Source organism: Labeo rohita, chromosome 14 (genome assembly GCF_022985175.1).
Source record: "Labeo rohita strain BAU-BD-2019 chromosome 14, IGBB_LRoh.1.0, whole genome shotgun sequence".
In the NCBI taxonomy this organism is placed as follows: Eukaryota; Metazoa; Chordata; class Actinopteri; order Cypriniformes; family Cyprinidae; genus Labeo; species Labeo rohita.
Genome location: NC_066882.1, coordinates 130781 through 146849, shown reverse-complemented (window position 1 = coordinate 146849; position 16069 = coordinate 130781). Strand labels below are relative to the sequence as shown.

The 16069-nt window shown below is 41.9% G+C and overlaps 2 protein-coding genes across 4 annotated transcripts; one reads left to right on the top strand and one right to left on the bottom strand.

Annotated features, from left to right (window-relative positions):
• Window positions 1-7308: 7308 nt before the first annotated feature.
• lyar (Ly1 antibody reactive homolog (mouse)) lies at window positions 7309-11779 on the bottom strand. 2 transcript variants are annotated; one of them, XM_051128431.1, is made up of 9 exons: window positions 11638-11779; window positions 9708-9849; window positions 9516-9630; window positions 9311-9418; window positions 9151-9234; window positions 7963-8236; window positions 7825-7884; window positions 7612-7697; window positions 7309-7500 (listed from the first exon to the last, which is right to left on the bottom strand). In XM_051128431.1, the coding sequence occupies exons 1-9, from the start codon at window positions 11669-11671 to the stop codon at window positions 7363-7365; spliced, it is 1041 nt and encodes a 346-aa protein (XP_050984388.1). In that variant the 5' UTR covers window positions 11672-11779; the 3' UTR covers window positions 7309-7362. The 2 variants fall into 2 exon arrangements, with proteins under 2 accessions (XP_050984388.1, XP_050984389.1); XM_051128432.1 differs by lacking the exon at window positions 11638-11779 and adding an exon at window positions 9933-10199.
• On the top strand, window positions 10335-16045 carry zbtb49 (zinc finger and BTB domain containing 49). 2 transcript variants are annotated; one of them, XM_051128409.1, is made up of 9 exons: window positions 10338-11059; window positions 11157-11502; window positions 11618-11780; window positions 12282-12999; window positions 13097-13143; window positions 13227-13300; window positions 13527-13609; window positions 13683-13844; window positions 13926-16045. In XM_051128409.1, the coding sequence occupies exons 2-9, from the start codon at window positions 11351-11353 to the stop codon at window positions 14279-14281; spliced, it is 1755 nt and encodes a 584-aa protein (XP_050984366.1). In that variant the 5' UTR covers window positions 10338-11059; window positions 11157-11350; the 3' UTR covers window positions 14282-16045. The 2 variants fall into 2 exon arrangements, with proteins under 2 accessions (XP_050984365.1, XP_050984366.1); XM_051128408.1 differs by having other exon boundaries at window positions 10335-11059; window positions 13683-16045.
• The last annotated feature ends 24 nt before the right edge of the window (window positions 16046-16069 follow it).

Below are 16069 nucleotides of genomic sequence, written 5' to 3'. Positions count from 1 at the left end.
GTGAAATGGTTTTGAAGTGATTGTTTGATTTTGCCAGTAGAGTCAGGGGTTCTGTGAATTTAGTTTGAACATTTGGATTTGTGTTTAAGGCTTTGAGAAAATTAGTGATGGTTTCAGTAAATGTGCTTTAGCATTTCAGAAAAACTGTAATCTATCACCTGCTGTATGCCAATGAACATCCAGGGTAAATGCCGCCCCTAAATCATGAGTCTGAGGACGTACAACATGTGCTAGTTTTACTTGATCTTAGAGCTGCGTTCGACACTATAGATCATGAAATACTAATAGGTCGACTACAAAACTATGCAGGTATCTAAGGGCAGGCTTTAAGATGGTTTAGATCCTACCTGTCCGATCGCTACCACTTTGTTTATTTAAATGGGGAGTCATCTCAGTTTTCACCAGTAAAGTATGGAGTGCCACAAGGATCTGTTCTAGGTCCTCTACTATTTTCAATATACATGCTGCCCCTCGGTAATATTATTAGAAAACACGGGATTAGTTTCCATTGTTATGCTGATGATACTCAACTATATATCTCAACACGACCAGATGAAACTTCTGAACTATCGAAGTTAACAGAGTGTGTTAAAAATTTAAAAGATTGGATGACCACAAAATAGTACTTCTTACCCATAAGGCACTTAACAGTTTAGCTCCTGCGTACCTAACTAGTCTTCTACCACGCTACAATCCATCACGCTCCCTAAGGTCACAAAACTCTGGACTGCTGGTAGTTCCTAGGATAGCAAAGTCCACTAAAGGAGGTAGAGCTTTTTCGCATTTGGCACCCAAACTCTGGAACAGCCTTCCAGATAACGTTCGGAGATCGGACACACTCTCTCTATATTTTTAGCCAAGCATTCAAATAATGCATCTCATAAACTTTTCCTGCAGCTATATCTGATCAAATGTTCATTATTAATCTTTTAGCTCTGGTTGAACAAATCTTTCTTTGCTTGGTTTGAACAGCAGCTACGCTAATTATGTTCCTATTTGTTCTCTGTTTCTGCCATGGGATTGACATCGCGTGGTAACTAGGAATTCACAAGCTCCAGTGTGGATCCAGAACACTTAAGAAGAGATGATGCCAACCCCACAGAGGACTTCAGATGATGCCAACCCTGAGACAACATACAGCACTACCGAATTCTGCTACTAATTTATGGTGTTCTTTGTCTATTTGATTATGTCATTAATTGATCTTTACCACACATCTCTGCCATATGTACATCAACTTGACATAGTCAACACTAGTAAGCTACTACTACATATATTGTAAAAACTTTAATTTGGTGTAAAGCTGCTTTGCAACGATATGTATCATGAAAAACGCTATACAAATAAGTTTGAATTGAATTGAATGTGCTACAGTATTTACTGTACATAGAACAGCGAAAGTTCTCTCATGTGAAGTACTGCTACTGCATACCGTAATTATACTGTATGTGTATGTAGGGTAAAACCCTGTAGATGAACCTGTTGCATGAACAAGAACATGATCAACTATAGCGCTTAGTATTTCATCAGGAACAAATGAACTTTGACCCCATCCTCTTCATTTTTCTTTTCCTCTCCTCTTCCTTCAGGATTCATTTTCCAAAGCACATCATCACCTGTGCTCCTGTTTATATCATCCTAATATTCTGACCTGCGTGTCCTCGGTTTTGTTATTCAGAGTTCACACACGGATAAAGGTTTGCTGTCTGAGTTCATATTGTGATGTTTGAGTTAATTACATTGTGTACTTGTGCTTTCTGAGTAAGAACATAGTTAAACCTGTGCAGAATGAGGGTGTTCTGTGTATAGTTTTAGAGAAAACAATGAGCAAATTGGAATAAGTGTGGAAATGTGTTGTAAATGTCTTACAGTTTTTCACATTTTCTAAGACACTAAACCCCATTCTCTAAAACATTCTCAATAGCCTAATTTGTCAAATAAATTACTCTTTCTGCAAAACCTTAAAAAAGTTTATCATGCAGATCTCATGCAGTCCTTTTGCAAAACTCTATAAACACATTCTCAGTCATTAAAGCACAACTGCAACAGAGCTGCCGTCGTTTACACACAATTAATACATTTTTACACTTGTTTCTTTGAATGTACAAAATATCTATTTATCTATCAAGTGTGTGTGTGTGTTTCCTTTTTGAGAGTAACATGTTTTTGGTATATACTGACCAAACTTAGGTGTGAATTCTTACGTGTCTGTGTGTGTGTATGTGTGTGTTTTGGCAAAATGTTTACTATATAAACACATGCACTTCCCCATTTTTGATGTAGTGTCTAATGAATGATCTGTCGTCTGTATATTATTGACTAATGTGTGAATGATTTGAAAGCTTTATTGATTACTGCACCGGCCTGAGCATTATTTTCTTGACGGCATCTCAGTAATCATGTGCCAAACAATGCCATTCACAACAGAACAAAAAGAATACAACTTCTTAACGGATATTTTCTTCTTACACGTGCAGAAACGCAGTTGAAAGTGGATCAGACCCGGAACTAAACACACTTGTAGCCAATCAGCAGTAAGGGGCGTGTCCACTCGTGATGGGGGAGGTGTCTGTTGCATTTCCAAAAACACTTCCAGCCCGTTTAACTTTTAAATTAAGAAATATTTATTTTGCATTTCCAAGTGCATTATGGGTGTTAAAGTTTTCCCTCCCTTTTTTCTCCAAAGCCATTTTCTCTGTTCTCTAGTCGTGTAGCACTGTATTTCATAGAAAGCACACTTTTATTAAACCCCATCACACTCAGCCGTGAATTACCCCTTAAAGAAAAATAATGTTCTTAAGAAAAAATAAAGAGAATTTTGTAAATAATTGCACTTACGACACTTACAAACGTCTTATTGTAATATTTTCAAGGATCTGACCCAATATTCGGGTGAACGTGACTGAAAAAAGATCTGAATTTGTTTGCGATTCAGTTCGATTCATTCGGACAGTTCACTCACGCTCTGAATCCTTTGCCGGTTTCACTGTAGGAAACAAACGTTTTCTGTCGTTTGTCAGCGATGTAGCTCTGTATCTACAGGGGCGCGTTTAGCAGGTGGCCCTGGAGGCACCTCTGCACCGCGGGTTGGTTGGTGCCTAAACACGCTACTGCGAAGAATGAGCGCAAGCGACGAATAACCCTGCAACAATAGTACAGGTAAAAGGCTTGTGAAGTTCAGGGGGAAGCGGCGTTTAACGTGAGCTCGGCTGCGCTCAGAGCTCGTCCGTCCGATATGATTACAGCTGAGCGCGGGATCAGTGCCGCACACGGGGATTATCAGGCTCCGGGGCGCACACGGGTGTCTCGGTGTGTGTGTGCCGCTAACAGGCAGCCCATTCTCCAGCTGGAAACAGGACTGCGCCAAATCCTGACCCGCGGGTCCGCGCAGCGCTCGCACCTGTATGGAGCCTCTGTGCCGCGGGCCAACTGAACCCGGCCCCGGGAGAGAAAGAATGTCCCACACAAGAGTCCGATTCAGCCCTTACATCCCCCCGGCCCCCCATCTTAAACAGCTAATCTGTCCGGGCAGAGGTCTCGCCGCGCCACTGAACCACCCGCGCTGCGGAGTTACCGGCGGAACACACAGGTGCAGCGCGCGCGCGTCCGTCGGACCCGAACAGTGCGCGTACTTATGCACTTTTCTGTGGCGTTTACAAGTACAAATAGCGTTTGTTGTTGTTCGCACTGAACATTAAAGTCGACCCGCGTGATGCACTTTATTTATTGCTAGGGTCAGTTTAGAGTGTGGATATCGGTAAAGACGTGTCATAGCGGTTCTACTAAATTCTACACACTGGAAAATCACCACAAGTGATGTCTGACTTTGGAAACTATAGTTCTCTCCCTAAATATGTGGAAATCAAACAAACAGATTCATGAGTTCATCCACATTTAACAAAAAGCTTATGGATGAATTTATAATATAAGTCAGACATTGAAGTGAGTTGCTGTTTTTGTCTCTTCTGAGGAACATTCATTCACTTGTTTGCCAATGAACCACACATTTTGGTTCCAACCATCAGATTTATTAAGGTGACTTTTCTTTCTGTTTTAAAGATGTTTCTTTCGATTGTTTGGCTACTCAAAAGAGAATAGGACGATATAACTTAATGTGTTTCCTGATAGCTAAATTTCACATACATTAAATATGTATTGGCTCTGAACAGTACTGGCTTCTTTTCAGTGGATCTAGATGGAAATTATCCAAAGCTCTGTTCATCCTAAAGCAGTGAAAACTGTATCTCTATATTCATCCCATGTGTCCTCTGAAGGTGTAAAACATGCTTACTATAGTTAAAAAAAACTATAACTATAACATAGTTAAACTATGATTGTAAAAAAAAAAACATGGTTACTACACTTTTACTGTAAGGGATTTGTATTTGTGCATACTTCTGTGTTTTGTTTTCATAAATGTGTTGCCTTAATGGTTTGGTGTTTTGTAGGCCTACTGTTGAACAAAAAAGGAAATCAGAGAAAAAGATTCGAGAGAGAGCAGGCGCGAATGCTGACAGTGGCAGCTGTCACGGTTTTTCTCGCTGTTTTTGCTGTTTGCTCGGTAAAAAGGAAACTGTTCTCAGTTGCATGCAGTGTTTTGTTTAATGATGATGCAAAGTTCGCACAATTGTAATGTCATTATTATTACAATTATAATTATTATTATTGTACATTTTTATGTAGGCTGTTTTTATGAGTCACGATCGTTTGTCGCCGTTTATTTTAAATAAGTAAAAGTTTTGATGATGCATATTATACAGTCAGCAGATGCGACCAGAATAGGGGCGTCGCTGGAATTCAGGGCCCCGTGCACCACTGCTCAATCGCAAAATCACGTTCATTGGGGGTTATATTTATATATCCTATCTGCCTGCACATTTCCAAAGTTATATTTTGTATTTTTACACTGTATAATATTCTGTTTTATCAAATCCAAAAAATCTCATCAGTGTTTGTATGTATTTTATTTTACATTTATTCCAAAATAATATGAAAAGACAGTAACTATGCAAAAATATTTTATTTGTCTGCTGTTATTTTTAACTTTACCAGCTGGTGTCGCTGTTGAATTACTTTCTACATACCATTGAATTTTACACTTTTTAATGTTATATTTTGTAATACTTGCGCTTATTTTTATATTTAACAGATCACATTAACATTAGGTTAAGCTATAACCTTATACCTGGGCAGAAAAAAAGTTTTCAAAAGTATCCCCCCCTCTGCTTTTTTCACAAATCGCACCCTGAATACACACAAACACACATACACATATATATATATATATATATATATATCGTGACTCAAAAAAATACATAAAACAAGGAACTCTGGCAGCTGCCACTGCCAGGGAGAGCGCTAGCCCCTTAGAAAGATTCACGAACCCATACGCGAAGTTCCAATCTAAATCAAATGATTCACCATCGTTTCAGATAGGGACTTCGGAGCGCGAATCGCGATTCATTCAATTTGCAAAATGATTCGCGAAGCCGCTACGATGTCCCGATCTGAATCAAATGATTTGCAAACAGTAATTTCAGATCGCGCATTCAATTCACGATTCAAATCGCGATTCATTATTTATTATTCGCGAACGTAATTTCAGATCGGGACACGGATCGCGAATCGCGATTCATTCAATTTGCGAAATGATTCGCGAACCCGCTGCGAAGTCCCGATTTGAATTAAATGATTCGCGAACCATAATTTCAGATCGGGACACGGATCGCGAATCATTCAATTCACGAAATGACACACGAACTCGCTCCGAAGTTACGATCTGAATCAAATGATTCGCGATACGCTTGAACTGAATTATTTAAGTCACGAGTTTGAATCATTCTGAGCCATTCCAGCGTAAATGACTCACTCAATTGAATCGGTTTGTCTGTTCCTCCGCTTTTCGCGTCTTCAGACATGTTTACACCGCACTGTTAGTACTACTATATATATATATATATTTGAGATTAACTGACACAAGCGAAAAAAGTATGTTTACAAATAATGTATCCACATTTTCATATTTTCAAAAATAACATCCAGCACAAATCTAGGAGCATATTGAGGTGAGCCCTGGTGAAAAAATGATGATGGAGTTTGTAGCTTAATTCACTGTATTTGAAATAGTTTGAGCTGCAGTTCAATAGGAATCAGTTGAAATCGTCCAGTCACCTCACACCACTCAACACAAGCTCACATTTATCAGTGTATATTTTGTGATAAATATTTGAGAAAGTATTGTTGCATAGGGTTGTATTAGTCTACAGAGAGTGATAGCTGATGTAAAAAGAGCAAATGGGAGAAGCAGAAGAACACAAAACAGCAGAACAACAACGTTTAAGACGGTAAACGGTATCATTCAGCTGAACTGTGCTCGTATGTTTGAAACACTTATGTTTTTACTCCACACATGTATTAAATGAACATCCTTGAAAGTCATGTCATAGCTTACTTAATTCTACACCCTTGCATTTACACCAGCTCTGAGCAGCATTTGGTGCCGCCTTTGCGGTGTAAAGTTGGCACAACACAGTCCCGTGGCAGTTCATAACTGTTTTCACACTAGATCAGAGGTGCCGAAATGTTTTAATGGAAAGGGCTAAAAACCACACTTAATTAATAGCTATGAGCCAAATGTAAATGTTGCATATTATCCAGCTGTATAATATCAAATTTATTAAATTTGAAGTTTTTGACAACTTTTTCTTTATTACATTTGCAAAATATTTTAAATCAAATGATATCTTTTATAGTTCAGTGGTTAGTGCACTGACACATACAGCACGACGGTGCCTCCTGTCAATCTCCACTGTCCTGTCATCTTAAAAACAGTAAATATATAAATGTAAATTTACAAAATTAAAATTGCACAATTTTTTTGTACAGAGATGAGTATGTTGTAAAATGTTTGCAACTGCTTTTTTATTACTTAAAATAAAAAAAAAAGTTTATTTTAAAGAGCAAACTATTGAAAATCAGAAAAGTGTAAATAAAGCTCTGTGAAAACGTTATGTTGTAAACGTGTCTCATCAGATAATCAAAACATCTGCACACACTTTTGATCTTTATGCACACTTTGAAAACACTTGGACCAAATGGAGGAAACACGTCATGAATGACGAGTGAAGAGAACGCAAGAGTGTGTATTGAGACAGACGTGTGGAAACTTCACACGCTCAGCGATCGCGGCACTAATTACATACCGGAAGGGAACGGCGATCAGACTCCAGTACTGAACGACAAGATCAAGCATCAACTCGCACACTAGACGAGTGTACAGCGAGTCATTTAGGACACAACAGACATGAGTTCACTCACACCGTTTATTAAGATGATGATGAAGACACTGCAGAACAGCGTCCGTCATTTCACCAGTCTGACTCTGTCTTTGAGGACCCTAAACTTTGGGTTTTTGTTGAGCTTCCTGTTGAACAGAGACAGAAGTTCCTCTTCCGATCTGAAGTTTGAGTCTCCAGAGAATGAGTAATACGCCGCTAAAACCTGGAGAAAAAACAGAGTCAGCAAACATCCAGAAGGACACAAGACGATACACAAGACGAGTAAACAGACTTCAGACTTCTGACCAGGTGAATGTCTTGAAGTTCAGCTCACCTTCTTGCGGAGCTTCTTGACCGCGATTCCGTCCTCCGGAGCGTCTCTCAGAACCGCCTTTATCGTCCCTTTCCAATTAAACTTCCCTGGAAACAACAGCAAAATTCAGAAGATGTTCATGCTCTCATTAGTTTAAGTGTCGCACAGCAGCGTTGTAGTCTGTGTAATCATAATCATTTCTCGCTGATATCAAACATTGTGACGCTGAAATACCTGTAGAGTTCGACTCAGACTCCTGGTTCTCTGGCTCCTCCCCCTCTGGATTTAGACTCTCTGATTGGTCAAACACACAGGAAGTGAATAAGCGGTCGAAGGCTGACACGGCATCAGTACGACTGATACGATCCTTACCGTCAAACGCCTCCTGTTTTCTTTTCTTCTGTTTTTTGCTGCTCTTTTCATCTTTGTTCTGTCCGTTCTGTTCTTTCTCCTCTCGTTTCCTCTTTTTTCTCGTCTGTTTCTCATCTGTGTTTTCTCCGTTCTGCTCCTCTGAATTCTCATCTGAAGTCTCTCTCTTTTTCTTGTTCTTATTTTTACGCTCTTCTCTTTCGTTTTTGTTCGTCTCAGTGCCGTCGTTCAGGTCGGTTCGATCTTCACTCGTCTGATGGTTGGTTTGGTGGCCGTTCTGAAACCAGAGCGAATGAAAATACTTCAGCTACACACATCATTTTTATAGGCTTACCGTACACAGAAAAATAAATTATAAAAATGCAATTCATTAAAAAAAACAACAAAATACAAATAAATGAAATTAAATGTGAATAAAAAATATATATATACACTACAGGTCAAACATGTGGAATAATTAAGTTTTTTTTTTTTGTTTTGTTTTTGAAAGAAGTTTCTTCTGCTCACAAAGGCTGCATTTATTTGACCAAAAATACAGAAATGTGAAATATTATTAGAATGTAAATCAGCTGTTTTCTATGTGAATATCTGTTAAAGTGTAATTTATTTCTGTGATGCGCAGCTGAATTTTCAGCATCATTACTCTAATATGCTGATTTGCTGCTCAACAAACATTTATGATGAGGAGTAAAAACCTAAATGAATGCTTTTACACATGAAGGACACATTACATTGATCAAAAGTGACAGGAATGACATTCGTAATGCTAGAAAAAAACTCTTTGAAATAAATGCTGTTCTTTTGAACTTTGCATTCATCTGTGAATCCTGAAAAATAAAATGTATAATGGTTTCCACAAAAAGTTGTTTTGTTCCTCAAATGTTTGTTGAGCAGCAAATCAGCATATTAGAATGATTTGTGAAGGATCATGTGACGCTGAAGACTGGAGTAATGATGCTGAAAATTCAGCTGCGCATCACAGAAATAAATTACAGTTTCACAGATATTCACATAGAAAACAGCTGTTTGAAATTCCAACAATATTTCACTGTTTTTACTGTATTTGTGATCAAATAAATGCAGCCTCGATGAGCGGAAGAGACTTTAACGAATGTGTCAGTGTTGTTTGTTGATGTTGGTGTGATGTGATGTGATGATGTGATGTGGTGCTGATGAAGGTGAAACTCTTACGCCGTCGGCCGCCGACGAGCAAATCTCCCAGACCTTCTCCATTAAAGGTTGTGTGCGGATCTTCAAGCAGTTCTTCATCCAGTTCTGCACGTGAACAAAGCAAAGGTTAATGATTCAGCACTCGAACGAATCTCCGTCGCAGCGGCCGTCAGATCTTCACCTCAAACTTGGCTCTCTTGCGGGGCACGTTACTGTGAGTGCTGACCATCTGCAGGACCTTCCACACGCCGGGCTCGATGTCGGGCCGCTCCATGGCCTGCTGGATCCTCTGCATTAGAAGAAGAAGAAGAAGAAGAAGAAGAAGAGACGCGTGAGCGAGCGGACGAACCCTCCAGACCTTCACGCACAGGTTCATCTGCGCTCACCTGAATCCACTGCTGCTGCTTCACGTCGCCTTTGTTCTCCTTCGGCTGGAAGTGTTTACCGCCGTATTTCTGATCTTCACTGATGCACTTGATGTGGTTCTTGTAATCGTCGCCCCTGTGAACAAACACACCACCATCATCATCCTCATCCTCATCATCATCACACACGCTGAACATCAGTGCAGATCCTACCAGAAGTCTTTGCCGCAGTCGATGCAGGACAGAACCTGACACGAGCGGCACTTCAGCACGTGCGTCTCCACCTGAGCTTTCTTCACGGACTCTCCGCAGGAGTCACACGTGAACACGACCATCCTGGAGATCAGCAGCGGACCTGAGAGAAACACACACCGCTTCAGTCTCACCGTGTCTGTGTAACGTGTACACGTGTGTGTCGTGTTAACGGTGATGCTGTACCTTAATAAAGCTGGATGATGATGATGAGCGGCGGATGAACGATTCTCTCCGTCACACGCTTAAACTAATTTACACAAATGATTCGGTTCACCGGTCCGGTTCTCTTGATCCCGTGAACGATTCTCCGGTACTAACTGAACTTCTCGTTGTTCACAGTAAAAACACGCAACTAAACCACGCGCGCGACTGTCTTGAATCACGCGTTTCCACAGACACGCAAGCGGTACCGCTCTGTTTTCGCTCCGGCCGGAAACAGGAAATAATCATGTTCCGCGAACACATGAACAGAAAACAACTGAACGGGGAGAAATAAACGTTTAATTTTGGTGCATTATGTGGGATATTAAAAAAAAAAAAAAAAAAAAAAAAAAAAAAAAAAAAAAAAACATGTATTACATATAATATAATAGTTCTGAATCTATTTTAATGTAATTTTAGTAATGTTGTCATGCGCCTTTTTTATTTGTATTCGTTTTGGGACTTTTAAACATAACTATGTGGGTTTATTTTATTTTTATTTCAGTTTTAGCTTTTATTTTTTTAATAGTTATTCATTTTAGTGCTTCAACATTTGCAGTTTGTTGCCAGTTCTCTTTTTCGTTTAGTTTTTCATCTAACATTTATGATTTATTTAATTTCAGCTTTGTTTAAATTTACAAAAAATGCTTTTAATAGTTTTAGGTAACTGTAAAAAATAGTAACAACTGCAAATAATAATAATTTAAATATATATTTACAATCCTAAATTATATGTACATCAAACCAAACCTCACAATAATAACATATTTTATCATTCTGGCTCCCGGTTTTACAGACAAGGCTTAAGCTCAGTCACGGACTAAAAGTCTGAGCTGTTTCAAGTGAAAGAAACTTGCACTAGCTGATCTGAAAACAGGTCAGTGCCTTTGTTTTGTCTCAAGATGCACACCAAAAAGTTTTTGATAAAAATGACGTAAATCTCCAAACTGAACCACGGACAAATGGTCGTAATCTAAACCCTGTCTGTGAAAGCAGGTCTGAATGTGCACAATGAGATGCGTTAAAATCTGACAGAACGGCGTTCGGACTTTTATTTTGAAAGGAGGAAATGACGTGTCGCGCCCAGCGCCTGTTCATCCGAATGAAAGGTAAGATGAGAGAATCTGTCTTCATTCTGCTTTATTCACACACGCGGCTTGTTTCGGCTGTATTATTGTAATAATGTTATATTATCGTATCTCATAGACACAAAGTTTTCGGTACGGAAGCGACGAATGGTGTGTACTTAACCCCGAAACTAACCAACCCTCACACTAACCTGCCGGAGATTTGAAAGCAGCCCCTGTCGACTGAACCGTGAACTTAAAAAGCAGCTCTCAGCAACACAGTCGCGCGTTCTGAGGAGTGTGACTGCGCCGCATGCGCATGCGCCTGCGCAGATGGACAGCGTGAGCAGCCACAGCGTGTACGTGCTGCAGCAGCTGCAGGAGCAGCGCATCCAGGGTCTGCTGTGCGACTGTATGCTGGTGGTGAAGGGCGTCTGCTTTAAAGCGCACAAGAACGTGCTCGCGGCCTTCAGCGCGTACTTCAGGTAAGGCCGTGACGTCAGTGCCCGAGACGGAGCAGAGCAAAGTAGGCGACTCCGAATTGGTGGGTGTTTTCAAACTGCTGGGTGTTTCTGAATCATGCAGTCTCACCATCTGCAGGTCCCTGTTCCAGAACTCACCTGCGCAGAAGAACGATGTCTTCCATCTGGCCATTCAAGACGTGGGCGGCATCGGGCAGGTGCTGGACTACATGTACACCTCACACCTGGAGCTCAACCAGGACAACGTGCACGCGCTCATGGAGATCGGACAGAGTCTGCAGGTCTCTCTCACTCACACACACACACACACACACACACACACACTTCAGTCGACACACTGTTATTGAACTGAACTGAATCAACATTGAACTGAATCAATTAAGTCAACTGAATCAACAGTGAACTGAATCAAATCAACTTTGAATTGAATTGATTTAAAAAATAAACTGAATTGAATCACTGTTTGAACTGAATTAAGTCATCTTTGATCTGAATTGAATCAACTTTTAATTAAATTTGTTAAAAAAACGAACTGAAAGTAATTAATTGAATTGATTTAGACATAAACTACATTTAAGAAATGTAATGAATTGAATCAACAATGAACTGAACTCAGTACTGATTTGTTTAAAAAATGAGCAATCAACAATGAACTGAATCGTCTTCTATAAAGCTGCTTTTCAGCTAAAATGAGCTCCTAATTGATGAATGTTTCAACTGTTCAATTAAACTGAATATTGAAAGCGCTGTAAAAATAAAAACATTGATGATGTGCGTTTCAGGTGCTGAACATCCTGAACATGTGTCAGGCGTTCCTGAAGCCCTGCGTGTCGACCGAGGCGTCTTTCTCTCTTCCCGCCGACGCGGCTCACGATCAGGACTGCGCGTTGGGAGGATCGTTACCGGCAGACGCGGATCTGCACAAACACCTGCTGGACGAGCAGCAGCGGACGGACCGGCAGCCGCCGCACGGGTACAAGCTCAGGAACTTCTACACCAGACAGTACCTGAAGCAGAGCGCCGGCCAGAGCTGCAGCTTCCCACCGGAGGAGCCGCCTCACAGCAGCGTTCCCGCGACAGACTCCGCCCGCCCGTGCGGCTCGGACGCCGACGCCGCCGCCGCCGCCGCCGCCCCGCGCGTCCTGCGGCCGAAGAAAGCCGTTTACCTGAAGAAGTTCAACTACCTGCGCTCGCACGTCAGCGCGGAGGACGAGGAGGTCGAGCGTTGCGCCGGAGCGGACGCGCCGTGTGACCCGCGGGAGGCCGCGCCCACTCACCCCGCCCTCGCCGGCGCGGACGCCGCCGCCTCTGACCTCTCCGTGACCTCTGACCCGGCAGAAGCGTCCGAGTTGAAGACGACACCTGCGGCGGAGCCCGACGACCCCAGAGGTCACGACGAGAGGTCAGAGGTCAGCAGCGGGAATAAGTACTGCTGTGAGGTTTGCGGGAAGACGTTCAAGCATCCCAGCAACCTGGAGCTGCACAAGCGCTCACACACAGGTCAGACACACACACACACTTATGAATGCTTCACTCCACAGCTCTCACACACCCACTGTGACACTCTGTCTCTCTCTCTCTCTCTCTCTCTCTGCAGGTGAGAAGCCGTTCCAGTGTAACGTGTGCGGGAAAGGATTCTCTCAGGTACGTTCAGTCATGTCGCTCAAACAGACGTGCGATGTGATCCTGCAGCGTGTTCATCTGTCTGTCGGTGTGTGTGTTTGCAGGCAGGAAACCTGCAGACGCACCTGCGCAGACATTCAGGAGAGAAGCCGTACATCTGCGAGCTCTGCGGGAAGAGGTGAGCGCTCATCACGTCAGATCAGACCGAACGCAGACACATCCGGTGTGATCAATGTCGAGAGTTTGCTCCATTTTGCTTCCATACGATGTCTCTTCATTCAGACTAGTGGACAGAAAACATCTACAATACACATTCAAGTGTTGCTTTTATTGCGCTTTATCTATTTGCGTCTGTAGATTTCAGTCTTTAGTTTTTCAAACACTGTCACGTATGTGTGCTTCAGTTTCGCAGCGTCCGGAGACGTCCAGCGCCACATCATCATCCATTCGGGAGCGCGGCCGCACCTGTGTGACATCTGTGGACGAGGTGAGCAGACGTGAGCCGACCGAAACGCTGTGAAAGACAGACCGATGCTGACGTGAGCTTCTCTGTCCGTCAGGCTTCAGTAACTTCAGCAACCTGAAGGAGCACAAGAAGACGCACAGCACAGAGAAGGAGTTCACGTGCGAGCAGTGCGGCAAATCCTTCAACATGCAGAGGAAGCTCTTCAAACACAAGCTCCGCCACAGCGGAGACAAACCCTACTGCTGCCAGACCTGCGGTGAGCCCTTCGTCAGCGTCCGCCGCTCTCTGATTGTCTGTACTGTGCAGAGCACTAAAGAATTCACCTGTGTGTTCGCAGGCAAGTGTTTCGCGGGGTCGGGCGATCTTCAGCGTCACGTGCGCTCTCACACGGGCGAGCGGCCGTACACGTGTGACACGTGCGGTAAGAGTTTCACACGCACCGCGGTTCTGCGCAGACATCGCAGCTCCCACTGCAGGCCCGCAGACGCAGGAGTCTCTCAGTCAGCGCCGGTCCAGCCCACATCCTCCTCCTCCTCCACATCTGCTGCGTCTCTGGACAGACCCCACACTGCTCCTCACTGCAGCCTGACGCCCGGCGCCTCCTGCAGGAGCACAGAGGGACTGAGCAGCAGCGGAGCGCTGTGGGGACGCGCCATGAAAACACTGCAGAACGACACCGACATGGAGCAGTGAACTTCCTGTCATGTGACCGCCAGTGTTTCTCTCAGGGACGGCGTGCAGTGTCAAACTCTCCATTAAACGTTATTTATGAACGCACTGGAGTGATTCTTGCATCACGTGTGTCTCAGTGATATAAATAAGCACGATGACTGTACACGTTTCTGTGTTCATGATGACAATTACTGAACAAACCTGCTTCACTGATTGGTCAGACTCATCCAGACTCTTTTAAACATGTTGGATACTGGTCAAAAGTGTGAAATAATTAAGACTTCTTAATGTTTATTAATTATACTTAGCATTTGTGTGATCAAAAATACAGTAAAATATGTATATATTGGAATTTAAATCAGCTGTTTTCTATGTGAATATCTGTTAAACTGTAATTTATTTCTGTGATGTGCAGCTGAATTTTCAGCATCATTACTCCAGTCTTCAGCGTCACATGATCCTTCACAAATCATTCTAATATGCTGATTTGCTGCTCAACAAACATTTATGATTATTATCTGTGATACATTTTATTTTTGAGGATTCACAGATGAATAGAATATTCAAAAGAACAGCATTTATTTGAAACAGAAATCTTTTCTAATGTTATAAATGTCTTTACTGTCACTTTGGATCAATTTAATGCATTCTTAATAAATAAAAGCATTTATTTTGGTTTTTATTCATCATAATCAGAAATGTTTGTTGAGCAGCAAATCAGCATATTAGAATGATTTTGGTCTTGCATTTTTCTTGAAAAGACAGAGGAGATATGATAGGAAGCAAGTAGGACAGGGTCGGGAAGGTCCCCAAGGCAGGACTTGAAATCGGGACACCTGAAGCGCAGCTGCGCCACATGTCAGGACACTGCCCACAAGGCTGTCGGTGCGGCAGCATATTAGAATGATTTCTGAAGGATCATGTGACGCTGAAGACCGGAGTAATGATGCTGAAAATTCAGCTGCGCATCACAGAAATAAATTACAGTTCCACAGATATTCACATAGAAAACAGCTGTTTTAAACTGTAATAATATTTCACTGTTTTTCCTGTATTTTTGATCCAATAAATGCAGCAGAAGAGACTTTTTCCATAAACGTCACCTTCCTGACTATTCACATCAGTTGACTGCCATTTTTTTTTTAAGTTCAATGAAGAATGACAAAATTTTTACAAAGAATAATTATTTCTGCTTACCTTCTCAGAGTCAGAGATGGACATGAACGTCACGTAACGGAGGACAGTCGAGTCAGAAGGCTTTAATTAATGTGTGTCGATGACTGGAAAACATTCCGAGAAACGCACATCCAGTCATTCACTCCTCACATCACTACACGCCTCCATCAGCTGGGGATCAATTCATTGACTTTAATTAGTCGACATCTATTACACTTCAATAAATAAAGCAGGATGTGTGTCCACAATAACAAGAAAGCAGTTACACACATTTAATCTACAGGTTAGGGTGCAATGTTTCTGAGATCTGCTCAAATAAAGTGCATACCATATGTCCGCATCATACATATTTAGGTTATTTAAGCCTTCTTATAATTTGATAAAACTAATCTTAAGAGCCCTGTATTGTGAAAATAACTATAGAATGTGTCTGGACAAATTTAGCAGGATTGTTTTCAGAACTGAAGATCTTCCCTCAAATCTCGTTTGCTCTCGTTCCTCACGTCATGAAGGGTGTTACAGGGATTCTAGCAATGATGGGGGTTTTTACTGTGGTAAAATCACTGTAAGTAACTGTGAGCTCACTGGAGCAGATTATTGTTCTGCAGAAACACCAAAAAGATCAAACACACC